The following is a 15,864-nucleotide window of genomic DNA, read 5'->3' as shown; positions in this document are numbered from 1 at the left end:
CTTTGTGCCGTGACAACCCATTTCGCGCACGAAAACAAACAATGGTACAAATTATTAGAACGCAGTGGCAGTTCATCGTTCGCAATCGTTGACCGGATTTCAGGAACTGTATCACATACTCTGCAACGACGCCGAATGAATTTTCGACTAATATTTTCCGTAGTCATGACACGACAATTGGAATTATACTTATTGCAACGAGAAAGAAAAATCAGTCCAGGAAGTGGTCGCAGGTCGTACTGGATCAGTTTTAGTTGAACGAAGCTGTCGATCAACGACAAAATAACCCTTTCAATTTGATTTTGATGAAACGTTTTTATTTAACAGCGGTAAGTCAAGTTTAAAAACTATTGCTGATACAAAGAAATTTTTTAAATAAATTTGCTAGGGCTTTGTTTCGTAAATTATGTATTAACATAATTTAAGTTTTCACCAAGTTCCTTCTATATGCTGATGGTCTAATGGCGTACAGAGTGTGACTCCACGTAAAAGAGTGAATAGAACATGTAAAATAACATTTTTTTATACGAGGGCTTTGTTTTTCAGAAAATTAATTTTGAAAATTCATTGGGCACACGTACAACAGAGTACGACTTTGACATTCGCTGGAGTAGAAATACTGAAGAATGGACAAATGAATCATATTCTATTGTACGCAAATTTAATTAATTTTCAAACAGAAACTAATATCAGAAAATGTCAAAACATGAATAATAATTTGAATTGCTGTTTGCTACGAAAATTAGTGGACAAAAATGTAATTTCAAGCATTTTATTTGATTTTTTTTTTTAAATTCATACCAATCATTTTTATAGTAAACTTCAGTAACGAAAATATACGCAAATGTTTAATTTTATAATTGTAAAAAAAAAAAATAAAATCATTTCGAGCAATATGACAAAAATATAATATTACATGTAATATCTGGGCTACATCTCTCGAAATAGTTTTACCTTTTACATTATACATATAATTCATTTTCGATATTGAAGAAGATATATAAGAAAAAATGAAATATAATTGTAATTTCTCGTATAACCAGTCTTTTATTGAGGAAAAAAATTTTTATTAAATACAATTGTTAAAGACGCGTTATCGATTAAAATTTAATAAAACCTTTTTCAGTGTCGAATAAAAGTTTTTGTGGCGTTGGAGTGGATATATCGAGGGCAAACCAAACACATTTGAAACTCCATTTGATCACTGCTAACCAATTGAAAATCAATCAACATGTAGCATTTGCAATGACGATGACGCTGTAAAAGTGTTCACCTGAATGTGCTCGAAATAATTAAATGTTTCTGATGTAAAAGCATCGTAATGTTTAAAACATCCGTGTATTATGACATATGTATGACATTATGTATATACGACTGAGTATCCACTTTCATTCGATGGCTATTACTCCATATACTCATATTCTGTTTCTAATTGACAATAGGTGTAGATGTCAGTGCCAAGTAAAAATATAAAAAATCTTGGGACATCTATTAAAATGCCATAAAGACCTAGAAAATAAACGAAAATCGTGGAAATATTTATGGAAAATAATTTTTTCTTATGCTTTACACAATTAGTTATAAACAATAATTTCTACTAAATTTTACCAACATCATTAATAATAATTAAATTTCTTTATTGTCTGTATAACCTTTATATGCTTAAAACACCGCTTCTACTGATTTTACCATTCTAGTGATTAATTTGTTTCCATTCTTACTTAATTTGTATCTTGTAGAATATTTCACAGCTCTGTTTGTGACTGTTCAGGCATATTTAAAACATTTAAACAATTAAACACTTTTTTCGATTTATTCTTATCAAATATACATACATTCGTAAATATATGTATGAACGAAGCAACGATTAAAAAAATAATTTTAATAAATAACATTGTATAAGCAAAATTTGTCATAATAACAACCGATTGAGAGTTCAGAATGGAGATTGCAATTCTGTTCTTGCAGAAATATTAATAATAAAATTGTAAAATTGATTCTTTTACTTTCTTATTAATTTCTTATTTCTGATGTGAGCATCCTGTTATTCTCTGTCATAAAGTACGGAAACTTTTGAAGATAGGGACGTACTTTAGACTAAAGTTTGGAGAATAGTTTCACCTCTTGAACATTGAACTATCGGCATTAAAATAATATGCTTCATATTAAAATTCCATCAAGATCACAGAAGAGAAGGTATTCAGCAGATATCGTTTGTAAGTAAAAAATGGCTAACACTGTCCTCCCTTTCTATACTCGTGATATCACATTCTCCTTAAGTCGAGACTGATCTTCCTTACTTCCTTACTTCCTACAATACGTACATATAAGTCATAAGCAACGACGATATCGGCGTTGCATTAACCTTAATTACGTTCGAGCATTAATGTTCAGTATGCGGCAGCTGCTAACGACTCTGACCTCCTAATGCTATGCACGTTTGTATACGGGTGTTATGTGTCAGTGCAGATTCAGTGCAAAGCAAAGGTAGAAAACCACAGCCAACATGCGTGCGCTATACAGGAAATCCGAAAGTAAGCTCCGATACGCTAAACACATGGAATCGAGGATGCCACTCAAATTGCGTCGAAATAAAATTGATACTCGATGTCAAAGGCGGGCAAAATTTCATTAAAACAACAGATTATTCGGAAAGTTTATTCGATCAAATATTATTCAGCAATTATTCAGATATTTATTAGTCGAAAGTGAAACACGATTCGATAGTACGATTTAAATTATAATTTTTATCGAACAAAAAATATATCAAAAATTTATCTTTTATTCGCTGTTTGACATTTTCATCCAGATAACAGTTTTGTCCGCCTCTACCCGACATTCGATTCGACACGATTTTCAATTTTCAGTGAAAATCGTATAGTGTACTACGATTGATTAAATATTACCTAAAATTGCTAACTACATACCTCCGTTGAAATGGATTAAGCGTTATTATATTACATTATGCGATTGAGTTTAATGAAGTATTAATTCAACAACAATAGTATCACGTTGCACAGTATAATAATTGATTTCACGTGATAACGACCATAGGTAACGACGCTCAATAGTAAACAGAGACAGTCAAAAATTCGTGTGCCAAAATTCTGCCAGCCATACTTAATTATATTCAGAATAATATACACTATTGGATACTTCAGCTTTTAGTGATTTATATAATATTATGTAGCTGATATGAATAATACATAATTGTTACACTAGATACAGCTTAACCGTAGAAATAGAGATATGCTGTAGCTTTTTTTTGAAGGAAAATATAACAAAAATTCTTACTAGAAAATTTGAGACTTCTTCAGGATTATGTATATTTTAATGATATTTTTCTTTTGTAATATGCACTTGCCCTTGTTCTTTAAACGAAACCTTGCATTTTTTTTTATGGATTCTACCCATCACTTTGCATATAAAAGTAGTCTTGATCATAGAAAATGTAATATTCAACGAGATGCTTCATATTTTATGTTAGGATATTACTTAATTTCAGAAGACGACATTTGTTCATAAACGTTAAAGATTTATTACCTGCTTCCTTACATTTTTCAATTCTATTATATTCGTATAATTAGTTATAAATTTTCATGTCGTTACTTAACATTACAAACAGAAGGCTACGAAGATATTATGCTTTTTATAAAACTTATTTATTTCAATATACCATAATGTTTAATAATCTAATGAAAAGAATGATTTGTCACACGAATTCCATACATTATACGCCTCGTTTACTCGACTGTGAAGCCGTTCAAGTTTTTCTTCTTCGATTAATGAAATGAAAATTAAAACTGAAAATAATTTATTTTACGGCAAAAATTTCTTAGAATATAACCTATGCAATGAAATAAGTCGAATCGAATCATAGAATGTACTAGATACAGGAAAAAGTATCGAAACTCATAAAACTTTTATCTGTTTATTAGTCTTTACAACCAACTACATAGGCACTGTACGTCCGCGAGAAGTTGGCTAGCGAAAGAAATGCGGGTCTGATTGGTGCCTAGATCCCCACTCTGGAGTATTGTTACTAGTGGCCGAAATTACGATACGACGTACGACGAAAGTGGGGATAGGCGGAACAAGCGAAGTATACATACTATATACTATACAGAGATGACTTGTTGGCTGGGCACGGCGATTGGCCGTAGCGTAATAGCGACGCCTACTCTCACACGCATTGTCATTATTGGCTGAGTCACTCACAACTACAATTCAAAATATTAGCCATGAATAGAACAAAAATGTATCTCTCGAGGTTATGGAGACTCTACTACTATGTAGCGTGACGTCAGAACAGGCCTCTATAGCGGGAATAAGGCGGCGCGAAGATCTCTCCTTGCCTTTACCCCGTTTAGTTTGCAAGTGCTTAGCCAATAAGTCATCACTGAATAGTACTGTCCCACTAGCCAACTTCTCGCGAGCACACAGTACACATAAACGCTTTCGCCTCCAAATTTAGGCCCTCTTCGTAATACATACATGCATAGAGTTTATCTAAAATAACATTTCCTTATTTCCTTGATACCAAGGAGGATCCAAGCCTACGAAACGCTACTTGTAAACACTAACAGGCAGACGAAAATTTTCAAATAAACAAACATGAGACAGCAACACGAGTGGCAACCCCGTGGGGATCGTTTCATCGCAAATCAGTTGAAAAAGATGAAGTAATGACGTTCAGGCGTGGTACTCACCGTCGTTGTTTGTTCGAGCACGCGGCGGCGATGAGCTGGCCGTTGGAAAATTTCGGGAAACGTTATCCCTCGGTTGTGGCTGTGGCCCTTCGAGGTTGGGACTCGGGCTGAATTCTGCCCTGAAGTCTGCCCTATCGAAGCCCTCCTCGAATTCGTGCATCAGATCCATTTCGTCTGGCTCGACGTCGTCTTCCGATTGATTTTTCAACACTGTTCGCGGCACTGAAACGAACAAGCGAAACGTTTGGCGATTAGTGACGTTTGAAAATTAAACATTTGTATAATTAAGAAGGTCGTTGAGAGTCACAATCTTGACGAGCAATATATTTTACAAAACATTTAGTGAACAACCCTGAAGAAAACATTTAGATAGTAGTCGTAGTATCTTAATCACTGTTTTATTTATATACATCTTAGAACACGTTTTATTGTACAGGGTGTACTAAAACTTATGACCTAAACTTTGAGTTTACATATAGTGGCCTTTGTATTTCGATCAGCGATCTTTATTTGATCACTTCTTTATTCAGGTGAGATTTTTTTCCTGTGCTTTAATATTCTTGACTTGTACTTCCAAATGGCACACCTCTTCGATCAGCAGAAAATTTATAGGGGATGGTGGAAAGAGGGTGTAGATTCTAAATACAAAATTTTAGCTTCGAGAATTTAATAGTTTTCGAGATATTAGATTAGGATGGCTATTTTTCATTTCGTCACTATACGTATTTAGTTTGGATTATAATAACATATTGTAAACTAACATTTTTCAGCCAACAATCCTCAACCTCTGTCTATAATATCATAACTGCAGTAATTTGATACGAACGCAACCAACGCTGCTGGCTGTTGGTTATCAACCGATGCAGGACGTAAACATAAACTAACAATATAGTGTACCTTTATCGAATTCAAAATAATATCGTATAGCACCTCTTTGAATTTGTCTCAGTATCTGTTGTTACTTTCTGAATAAAAAAATATAACATATCATTTAAGAAAATTAGATTGACCTTTAGATCTCCTCCAACACTCCACTCACAAGAAAATAATTAATACTACATGATGTAACCTGTCTTAGCAAACAACTTTTGTACGAACATTTTTTTAATAATTACAACTTCCGAGATATCCTACTGTACTCACTTAAACAAGACACCCTGTAGAATAATTTACCTAGGGATCGGGAACAGAGGTATCATTATTTAATATTATCGTAAGTACAGTGTATCTGACAGTGTAACTTAATCATTTTTGGTCATCGAAACTGAAATATAATGCAGCTTGAAAAAACGACGTGTAACATTTTTATATACACAATGATATACAGGATGTTCGGCCACTTTGGGGAAAAATTTTAATGGGAGATTCTAGGGGCCAAAATAAGACGAACATCAAGAATAGGAATTCGTTGATTGAGGCTTCGTTAAAAAGTTATTAATGTTTGAGGTTCCGCTGTAGAACGGCAATCTGCGAACAGCTGCGTACGCGTGATAGAGGTTCTCACTCAGAGAACGGTAAGGCTGTCGATACGTCAGTAAGTAGAGTTTCTCACAGGCGGAACTTTAAACGTTAATAACTTTATAATAAAGTCTCAATCAACAAATTGGTATTCTTGATTTTCGTCTTATTTTGGCCTCTAGAATCTCCTATTAAAATTTTTCCAGGGATGGCCGAGTAACCTGTATAAGATAGATACAGGGTGTTCGGTCACCCCTAGGAAAAATCTTAATGGGAGATTCTAGAGGCCAAAATAAGATGAAAATCAAGAATACTAATTTGTTGATAGAGATTTTGCTAAAAAGTTATTAACATTTAAAGTTCTGCCCGTACTAGATTTTTTTCTAGAAAGTGGATAGGATTTCGGGGGTAGGTCTATTCATAAAAAATTATTGTAATTGACCTCCGCAACCGAAAATAATTTTTCCAGAACGATTAGGAATTTTTTAATTTTGTCGAAAAATTACACACCTTTTCGAATTTTTTTTAAAGAAATGAGTAGGATTTCGGGGATATGACTCTTCACCAAAAATGATTGTAATTGACCCCTAAACCCAAAAATATTTTTTTTAGAACGATTTGAAATTTTTTTTTTCGCCGAAAAATTTAGACAGCTACCCCCCCTGTCGATTTTTCTTAAAAATTCGTTTTTGATTTTTAATAATTTTATTTAACGCCCTACAGAAAAGTTGTCTAATACTTTTTTGTAGGTACTTGTGAGCTCTACTTTAGAAAAAAGTTTCATTGAAATATATTCACTATTATAGGAGTTATGGCTGTTTGAAAATTCGATCATTTTTATTGGGTTTTTCTCAGTTTTCGGAGTCAAGGATCAACTTTTCGAATATTTTTGCAATTTCTACATATTCTTCATCTAAATACGCGTCGTTTGCGTGTCTGAAAATTAAAATCGTCCAATCCGTTCAGGAGTTATGATGTCTTAAAGATTCGCATGAAATTTCGGGGAACGAAGTGGCCTGAAATTAGATTTTCGGTAAGGAATTTTTTTCTTGAAAATGCGTAGGATTTGGGGGGTATCTGTAATGACCAAAAATCATTGCGATCGACTCTTGCAAACGAAAAAATTTTTTTTAAAACGATTTGAAAAATTTTTTTTTCTGCCAAAAAATTTCAATACATACCTGATTTTTTTTCTCGAAAGTGGATAGGATTTCAGGGATATGTCTATTCACCAAAAATGCTTATAATTGACCCCTGCAACTAAAAATAATTTTTCCAGAACGATTTGAAAGTTTTGAATTTAATTGTTAATAACTTTTTAACGGAGCCTCCATCAACAAATTGGTATTCTTGATTTTCGTCTTATTTTGGCCTTTAGAATCCCCCATTAAAATTTTTCCCAGGGCTGGCCGAACACCCTGTATATGTAAAAAGAAATTCATAATTCAATTTTTGAAACGAATACATACTTTAAACAAAGAAGTTGTATCACCCACACTATTCTACTTCTCCTAACGTGGAAGCTTTTGTATCTTCGCTTCAAAAAAAGCTTGTCCCAGTTTCTAGAATTGCCCTTCTACGAAGAAGGGTTCACTTTGGACATCGAGGTGTGTTGTAAATCGATTTTAAGCGACGATGTATAAATAACACATTTTCCTAATGTTATTTACTTCCAAGTCTTGTCGCTACAATAAGATTTTACATTCAACATTCTGACTGTGATCGATTTGTTTCCACCTACGTATGTTCGTGTCTCGTATTCGAGCCAGAGTATCGATATCTCGAACCGTATATGCAATTGCATTTCCAGCGGATAAGCACGTAGACGCCGAATCTAGGACTCGCATCGACATCTACGTATTGTACGACGTGTTGGGAGTCACTCTAGCACGCAAAAATTGACGATAGGGATACGTTCTTTGCCAGCACGAAGGTAAAGTTGAGATTACGCGTATAAGAAGTTAGAAAAGAAATGTTAACGACATAACGAGGTCTCTGGTGCTCTCGATCGTAGCTGTTGGATAAAGAAGTGCTGATTAAGTGCCTCGAAGATCTGCTTAAGTAGTTTGTAAAATAAACTAATTTTTAGTTTATCGTGTATCAAATAAGAAGATCCAAATAGAAGATAATATTGGTTATTATTGTTTAACGCGTTCTTCATTCTACGAGGTGTGCAATTTAAAAAATTCAAAAGATTGTAAAACGTGTTGCATTTAAAAGAAAATAGAGTCACCTAACTGTTCTAAAGAATCATTAATATTACAAATTTTGAAATAAAATTAACGATACCATCTGCAATGTAGAAGCAAGTTACAAAAGCGGGAAATTTGAATTGTGAAAAATGGTCACTTCATTTGTTAGTAGTTCTTATTCCTTCTTTTCTTTCCATATTTTAGAGTAACATTTTTATCAAAGAAAATTGTAATTGGAAGTTGAAATGTTTAAAAACAATGTTATTATTTATGCTCGTGTTGACCATCTCCAGTTTCGTATTAATATTCAATATGACCGATTGATTGATCGAATCAAATAGCAATAAATGCATTCAAACATAATTTCAAATATTAACATTAGAAGCAAAGAGGATCATTGCGTTTAATTGCATCCGATGCTTCACATGTCTTAAGCAAATATTGAACACATCGAAGCGTGAACGCAACAATGCTTTGTAAATCTTTAAAAAGTTTCGAAATTTCATTTCCGTTCGTAACCGTTTTCTTCGTTTTAACTTTCCTTGTTCTACTTTAGCATTATAATCGGTAAAAGTATTTTAAACTCCATGGTTTATAAGATTCGCGACTTTTAAAGCTTACGAATTCTGTGAAATTGTCGAGAATCAAGGGTTTTGTATCGAAAGTTCAAGCTTCGAAGAACATGCGAATTATGTCAACGTGTTAGGGCACCATTTTTTCATTGTCAGCCAACGAAACTGTTTACTCGAACAACAAAAATACGCCGGAAAAAATGCGTAGAGATAGCTCTAACACATTTGCGACAAATGAGATTTGCTTTCGTGACCTGGCATAAAGAAACAGCTCTACTAAATTACGCGAAACACACGTCGCGCCTTTAAAAATGCCGTGCTTGTGTTCTTCAGGAAGTTACGACTCTGCATTTCGGAAATGACACTTACATTTTTAGGAAATTATACGTTTAATGAAAATTTCTGTAAACGAAAGACACCTGAATAAGTGAAGGGAAAAACTTTGCAATGGCAAAATCTAACGTGATTTTTAATTTGCTATTTCAAATGTAATTGTTAAATGCAACTTAAATCGATCAAGGAATAGCAGAATTTTTGATTTACTTGATACAGACATGTGGATAATTTTATACGTTGAATGGAAGATACAATCTTTGATTTATGAATCTAAGTAGTTAGTTTAAACTTGGACACTATCCAGTTACAGACGTCTCCATTTATTTTCGTTATTATTATTACAAGACGCTAGTCTACTAAATTTATAGATTGTTTATTCATAAATCGTTAAAAAAATTTCTTTTTCTTTTCACTTGTTCAGTTACTATGATTTATTGTTGGACTACAGGTGGATATTAATTATAACTTATTTAAATTTATGTTTGTTTCTTCTATACAATTTTATCAGCATTATTTAGTACTTATAGGTAACTTAAAAATTAATTGAAAGTCATAAGGAATAGGACAATTTGATATTTTACAATCAGATACTTCTACCTGAAGGTCAAGTACCACAGATTTTTTAATATCTATTATTTACTGAAAGAAATTAATTTATTGCAAAATAGTGTTAAATAGATTTCCAGAAAACCTACACGTCTAATGATATTCTTTAAACAGTTCGTTGAAATAAAATAAAAATTTTGAAGCAACGAATACACGTTTTTAGAAAGCAGTTTTCAAACATATTATGAAAATAATAATTTAATTCTACTCTACCAAAAAAGCTAAGTTTAAGAAATATCAATTTAACGCATTACTAAAATTCTAGAAGCTAAACAAAATTCTATCGCTCGTATAGAGAATTTTTCCAAAAATCATTATTACTAGTTTGCTTTTAAAATGCCCATAAAAGTGCCACTTTCCCATGACTTTAAATTATGTGCAACTTACTTACAGGATAAGAGGAGAATTTTTTGATAGTACGAAGTGCATTAACGAAATTTTGTGCTCTATGTAAGGAAACAGCCTTTATCTCCGTCTATGGAATCGTTTAAGCTTTTATTATGCCATCATGCTGCACCCCAAGATAAAGTAACTCGTACGATAGTCTCCTCTGAAAGACATTTATGGAAATCGTATTTTTCTAGAGAAATCGTCAATCTATGCAACGTAGATAAGAAGTTTTAATAAAATCTAAATTCAAGATTAGAAGTGAATTTCGATAGCACGGCGTTTTACAGGGGAAAATTTGTAAAAGCAGTGGCTTACATTTAAATATAAATTAACTATTATCTCGTATAAACAAAATGAAAAAGGTATTATATCCTTTTTGGTAATTTAGACTCGCTAAAAAACTAAAAAATCACAATTTTGTATGTCATTTTTACTTTTACACAATTACTATTTTCATTTTAATTATTTTTATTTATAGAGATAGCAACACTCGATTTACTACAAAGTCTATTCTTTATTTGAACTGAATCTTTCCAATTCCTATCTTTTAATCTATTAAGAAGTTATACCACCTTAATGACAATACTGTACGTTCGAAGAAAATGTAAGTTTTTACTGCACATAAAATGTAACAAGCTTTAAAATGAAATTGTTTGCATCTACGTCAACACAAATTTTCAAAGCTGTATTCGTTATTCGTCTGTCACGAATAAAAGTTTGTCTAAATAAAATTTTTACCTGTGCTTTACGAACAAAAGTTCAAATAGATAATATTTAATTTATATAAAAGTTACTCCAGATAATAATTCATGGATTTATACATTTCTAAAACACTTTTCTACACCTGTTATGAAAATAAAAAGAATTCATGAAGTTACATGTTTCTACAACTTTCTTCTACATTTGTTACAAAAATATAATATTTATGAATTTACTCATTTACAAATTCTCATCTTTGATTCATCTAGTTAATGCATAAATACTTATTCGTTCATTTAAGTTATTTGAATAAATTATTTTCTAGATACTTTTATCGGAATAAACTCTTACTCGTAATACAAGAATAACATTTCATTTTGCTCGTTATCTAGATAAAAATTGACTTTATTAACCCTGATTTCGGTCACCAAATGACCGCCGATAGAATTAATTGCTCGCTGTCGAAGCTTAAGTATAAGTATTCTAAAGCTAGAGTCGGCCAAACTGAAGTTATGTCAAAGGTAAGGTAAACTGGGTCAGCCTTACTAATGAGATCATTAGCAATATCTGAATGAACCACCATTTTTATTTAATTTTCAGTCAATGTCCGAACTATGGAACGATCAATGAATTCCGAATGAATGTTTCTGAAGTTCTTCGCGAGAGTTTCGGAGGCACAGTGACGTTCGTAATATAAAATAAACCATAAATTCTCTTAATTCTTGATTTATCGTGGAAAAGCAATGGATCGTGGCGGTGCATTATTCATTGGTATGATATACTACCAGTGATCTATATACGGGGTGTATCTACTGTAACACTGCGATGTAAAATCTATTGGGTAGTAAGTCCGATTATGCGATGATGTCGAACGGTATACTATATTTAAAATTATTGGAATGTAGCTATTCGAATGTGTAAATATTTAGATTTTTTTATGTATGTAATACACCTATCTAAAGGCGTCGATAAAAACGAGGTTCTCTTTCTGTTACGCGACATCCATGAGTACCGTTTAACGTAAATATGTGTTTCTAGAACACTCTAGCAACGTGCAAAACCACATGTTCTACATCACTTCCTCGGACCTGTTTGTAATGCCTAAGTTAATTTCGTTTCCATAAACCACATCACAGTTGAACGTTGAATAATTATTTCACACGTTTATACAGGGTGTTCGGCCACCCCTGGGAAGAATTTTAATGAGAGATTCTAGAGGCCAAAATAAGACGAAAATCAAGGATACTAATTTCTTGATTGAGGCTTCGTTAAAAAGTTATAGATACATTTCCGGCCACACAGTATATTTTCGGTAAAGAATTTTTTTCTCGAAAGTACGTAGGATTTTGGGGCTTTGTATATTCACCAAAAATGATTGCAATTGACCTCTGCAACAAAAAATAATTTTTCCAGAACGATTTGAAATTTTTTAATTTTGTCGAAAAATATGTCCACCTGCCTGAATTTTTTTCTCGAAAGTGTGAAGGATTTCGGAGGTATATGTATTCTCCAAAAATGATTGTAACTGAACCTCCCAACCGAAAATAGTTTTTTCAGAATGGTTTGAAATATTTTTCGCCGACAAATTTAGGCATCTACCTCATGTCGATTTTTCTTAAAAATTCGATATTGATTTTTAATAATTTTGTTTGACGCCCTACAGAAAAGTTGTCTAATACTTTTTTGTAGGTATCCATGAGCTCTACTCCAGAAAAAAGTTTCATTGAGATATATTCACTATTACAGGAGTTATGGACGTTAGAAAATTGGATCATTTTTATGGGGTTTTTCTAACTTTACGGGGTCAAGGAACAACTTTTTCAATATTGTTAGAATTTCTACATATTCTTGACCAAAATACGCGTAGTTTGTCGTTTGAAACATTAAAATCCTCCAATACGTTCAGAAATTATGACATTTTAAAGATTCGCATGAAATTTTCGGGCAACATTTCTGGCCATAAATTACATTTTCAATTAGGAATTTTTTTTTCGAAACTGCGTAGGATTTCGAGGGTATGTGTATTGATCAAAAATGATTGTAATTGACCCCTGCAACCAAACATAATTTTTTTAGCACGATTTGAAACTTTTCAATTTCGACGAATTTCAGGGGAATCATCATTTATGGTCAGACATTGTATTTTCGATAAAGAATTTTTTTCTCGAAAGTGGGGTAGGATTTCGGGGATATGTGTATTGACCAAAAATGATTGTAATTGACCCCCTCAACAGAAAATAATTTTTCTGTGAATGATTTGAAACTTTTTAATTTAATTTTTTAATAACTTTTTAACAAAGCCTCAATCAACAAATTGATATACTTGATTTTCGACTTATGTTGACCTCTAGAATCTCCCATTAAAATTTTTCCTAGAGGTGGCCGAACACCCTCTATACAAATGTATAAAAAATATAGTATACACAGCGTGAAGGCGTGTAATTATTTGGTTATAAAATAAACGGAACAGTATATCCTAACATATAAGCCTTCGAAGATGGATAATGGACATAAAAGTCCATGAAAAAAGTTTACATAGATATGTGCCCTGTCTAACCTCGACATAGCCATTTTTATACTTCGATAATGTATAGTTGCTTATCTTCGTAGGAAGTGTTCGATATGGCTACCTATGGCTCAAATACAAAGCCTGTCGACGTTTTGTCATTTCCCAATCTTTCAAATATTCCAGATATTTTGTTCCATTTGTTGACCCATTCTTATATATGGTCCAAGTATTTCAACACTGGTAATGGATGTTGAACGTTGAAATGTTTCTACGTGGCCCCAAAAATATAAATTCAGCGGATTGAAATTTAAGTAACACACAGACAGAAAATAAATCCTGCACGATCTATTCGGTACAAGATCGTTCGTTCAATAACTGTCTGGTTACTCGATTGAAACGGTATACATAAATCCCAAAAATAATTTATGCAATTATTTTTCAAAGGAATTGCCATAAGATTGTCTTATTAATTGCCTATTAACGAAAGGAAGTTATCAAACAATCTATATGTCACTGGGAACGTGAAAATTTTAGTGATTACATATATACATTCATTTATCTTATTAGTAAATATTATTTTAAGTTATTTGTCTTCGATGCATTCAGATTTACCAATGATTATATACACTCTATAGTATTTGTTCTTTTTTATTAATTGGATTCATTATTAAACTTATTTAGTTTCGAGAACCATGAAATTTGATGTTCTTTCTGTAGCAAGTTTAAAAATTTTGAATTTATGAATTGTTAATTAAAGAAATGCATTAATTGTTTCTTTAACATAGTCTACTCAATTTAAACTAAAAAATTTATATTGATGGGAAATGAAAGTACATTTTCAATAGTACGTTTATAGATATACTTATTACAAGACATTAAATGTTTAACAGAAATAAATCAACGCGTACCATTATTTTTTATTTTTAATGGAATTAATCAGATTCTGTTTATAAGGAAGTCAAACAATCATTAACGACAAACATACAGTACATTTTACATAAAACGAATGTAGAAATATATTTTTCATAGTAATGTTTTGTAACAATGTGTTAATAAATTATTAACCATTTTGATAAACATAAAGTGTAACTCCTTTTACATTTACGTTATCTCACTGAATCATATTCTCTTTTACTTGTAAATTTAAAATATTCTTGATCTATTTCACAAGATTAAAATTCTATAAACTGAATGATATTTTGCCGTTTATTTAAGGGACGTGAGTCTCCATCGAAGCGTTGTCGAGTAACAGATCAAGGCCATGGTATACGCAAAAGGGGCTCCCACGTGAACTAGTAGTCACTATAAATCGCATTAGAGCTAATCCTTACAATTTAACCTCACCTCTTTCCCGCATAGGTAACACTAATGATCGAAAATGTAAATGCGGAAACATAGTTCAAGATGCAAACCACATTGTATGGCAATGCAATCTTTCTAACTCTCAACGATATAAATTAGTAAGACAACTCCAAAAAATGAACCTGTGGCGTTGCTTTGCTGCGGGTAAAAGCTCGAGAAATTCGTAAGATAGAAAAAGAAAGAAGGGGGCGCGTTTCATCCGGGCTTGTTAGTGGACTCATTAGTAAGACTTTCTAGCAGGCCCTGCCTTAGATGACTGGATATTGGAAAATCGGTCGAGCGCTTGTGAGAGCGTGACCCCTCTGGTGGCGAGCATGGGAGGCGACGCCACAAACCTACAGTGGCTCACGAAAGTATTCGAACGCTTACATATGCAAACTTGAATGGCCGAAATAATGTACATTAAAGTAATTTGCTGAAACAAGTAGATGTCAGTAGGAAGATGGAAGTCTTAAGATTATGCCAGTAAAATTTGAAAAGGATTCAACAACGTAAACAGAAGTTATGAGACATTTATTAGAAACACGCATGGTAAGCGACTCACAAAAGTATTCGAACGCTACATGTATTATTAAATTATTTAATATTAATATTTTGTTGGGCCACCTTTAGCAGCTATAATGTCTCTCAGTCGACGTTCCATACTATAAACTAATGATTTTGTGAAACTACCCTCAATGGAGTTCCATATTTCTATAATTTTATTTTTCAGTGTTTGCTTTGATGTTATTTGAAATTTATTTAATCTTTTTCCAATTTCAGCCCATAAATTTTCAATCGGATTTATGTCTGGACTTTGCGGTGAAGTAATTAACATGTGTGGTGTGTTATAGACGATCCATTCTTTTACAATTCTAGCAGTATGCTTCGGATCATTATCTTGTTTGAAGTGGAAATCTTCCAATAATCCTAGTTTACTGGCACTTTCTTTAAGATTATTCTTTAAAATATTTAAATACTTATATTTATCAAGTATTCCGTGAATAAATATTAAATTTCCGGTGCCACTGGCAGCCATACACTCCCATACC

The 15,864-nt window shown here is 32.5% G+C and overlaps 1 protein-coding gene across 2 annotated transcripts in view; it reads right to left on the bottom strand.

The window, feature by feature from the left end:
• Window positions 1-15,864, bottom strand: part of LOC143345880 (uncharacterized) — a 295,421-nt gene that overhangs the window by 63,789 nt on the left and 215,768 nt on the right. For both annotated transcript variants that reach the window (XM_076773446.1, XM_076773444.1), the window contains exon 5: window positions 4,710-4,931. In XM_076773446.1, the coding sequence (XP_076629561.1) occupies window positions 4,710-4,931 (222 nt within the window). The remainder of the gene's footprint in view (window positions 1-4,709; window positions 4,932-15,864) is intronic.

The sequence above is a fragment of the Colletes latitarsis genome, chromosome 9 (genome assembly GCF_051014445.1).
Source record: "Colletes latitarsis isolate SP2378_abdomen chromosome 9, iyColLati1, whole genome shotgun sequence".
NCBI lineage: Eukaryota > Metazoa > Arthropoda > Insecta > Hymenoptera > Colletidae > Colletes > Colletes latitarsis.
Note: the sequence above shows the minus strand (reverse complement) of the source record. Positions and strands in the feature narration are given on the sequence as shown.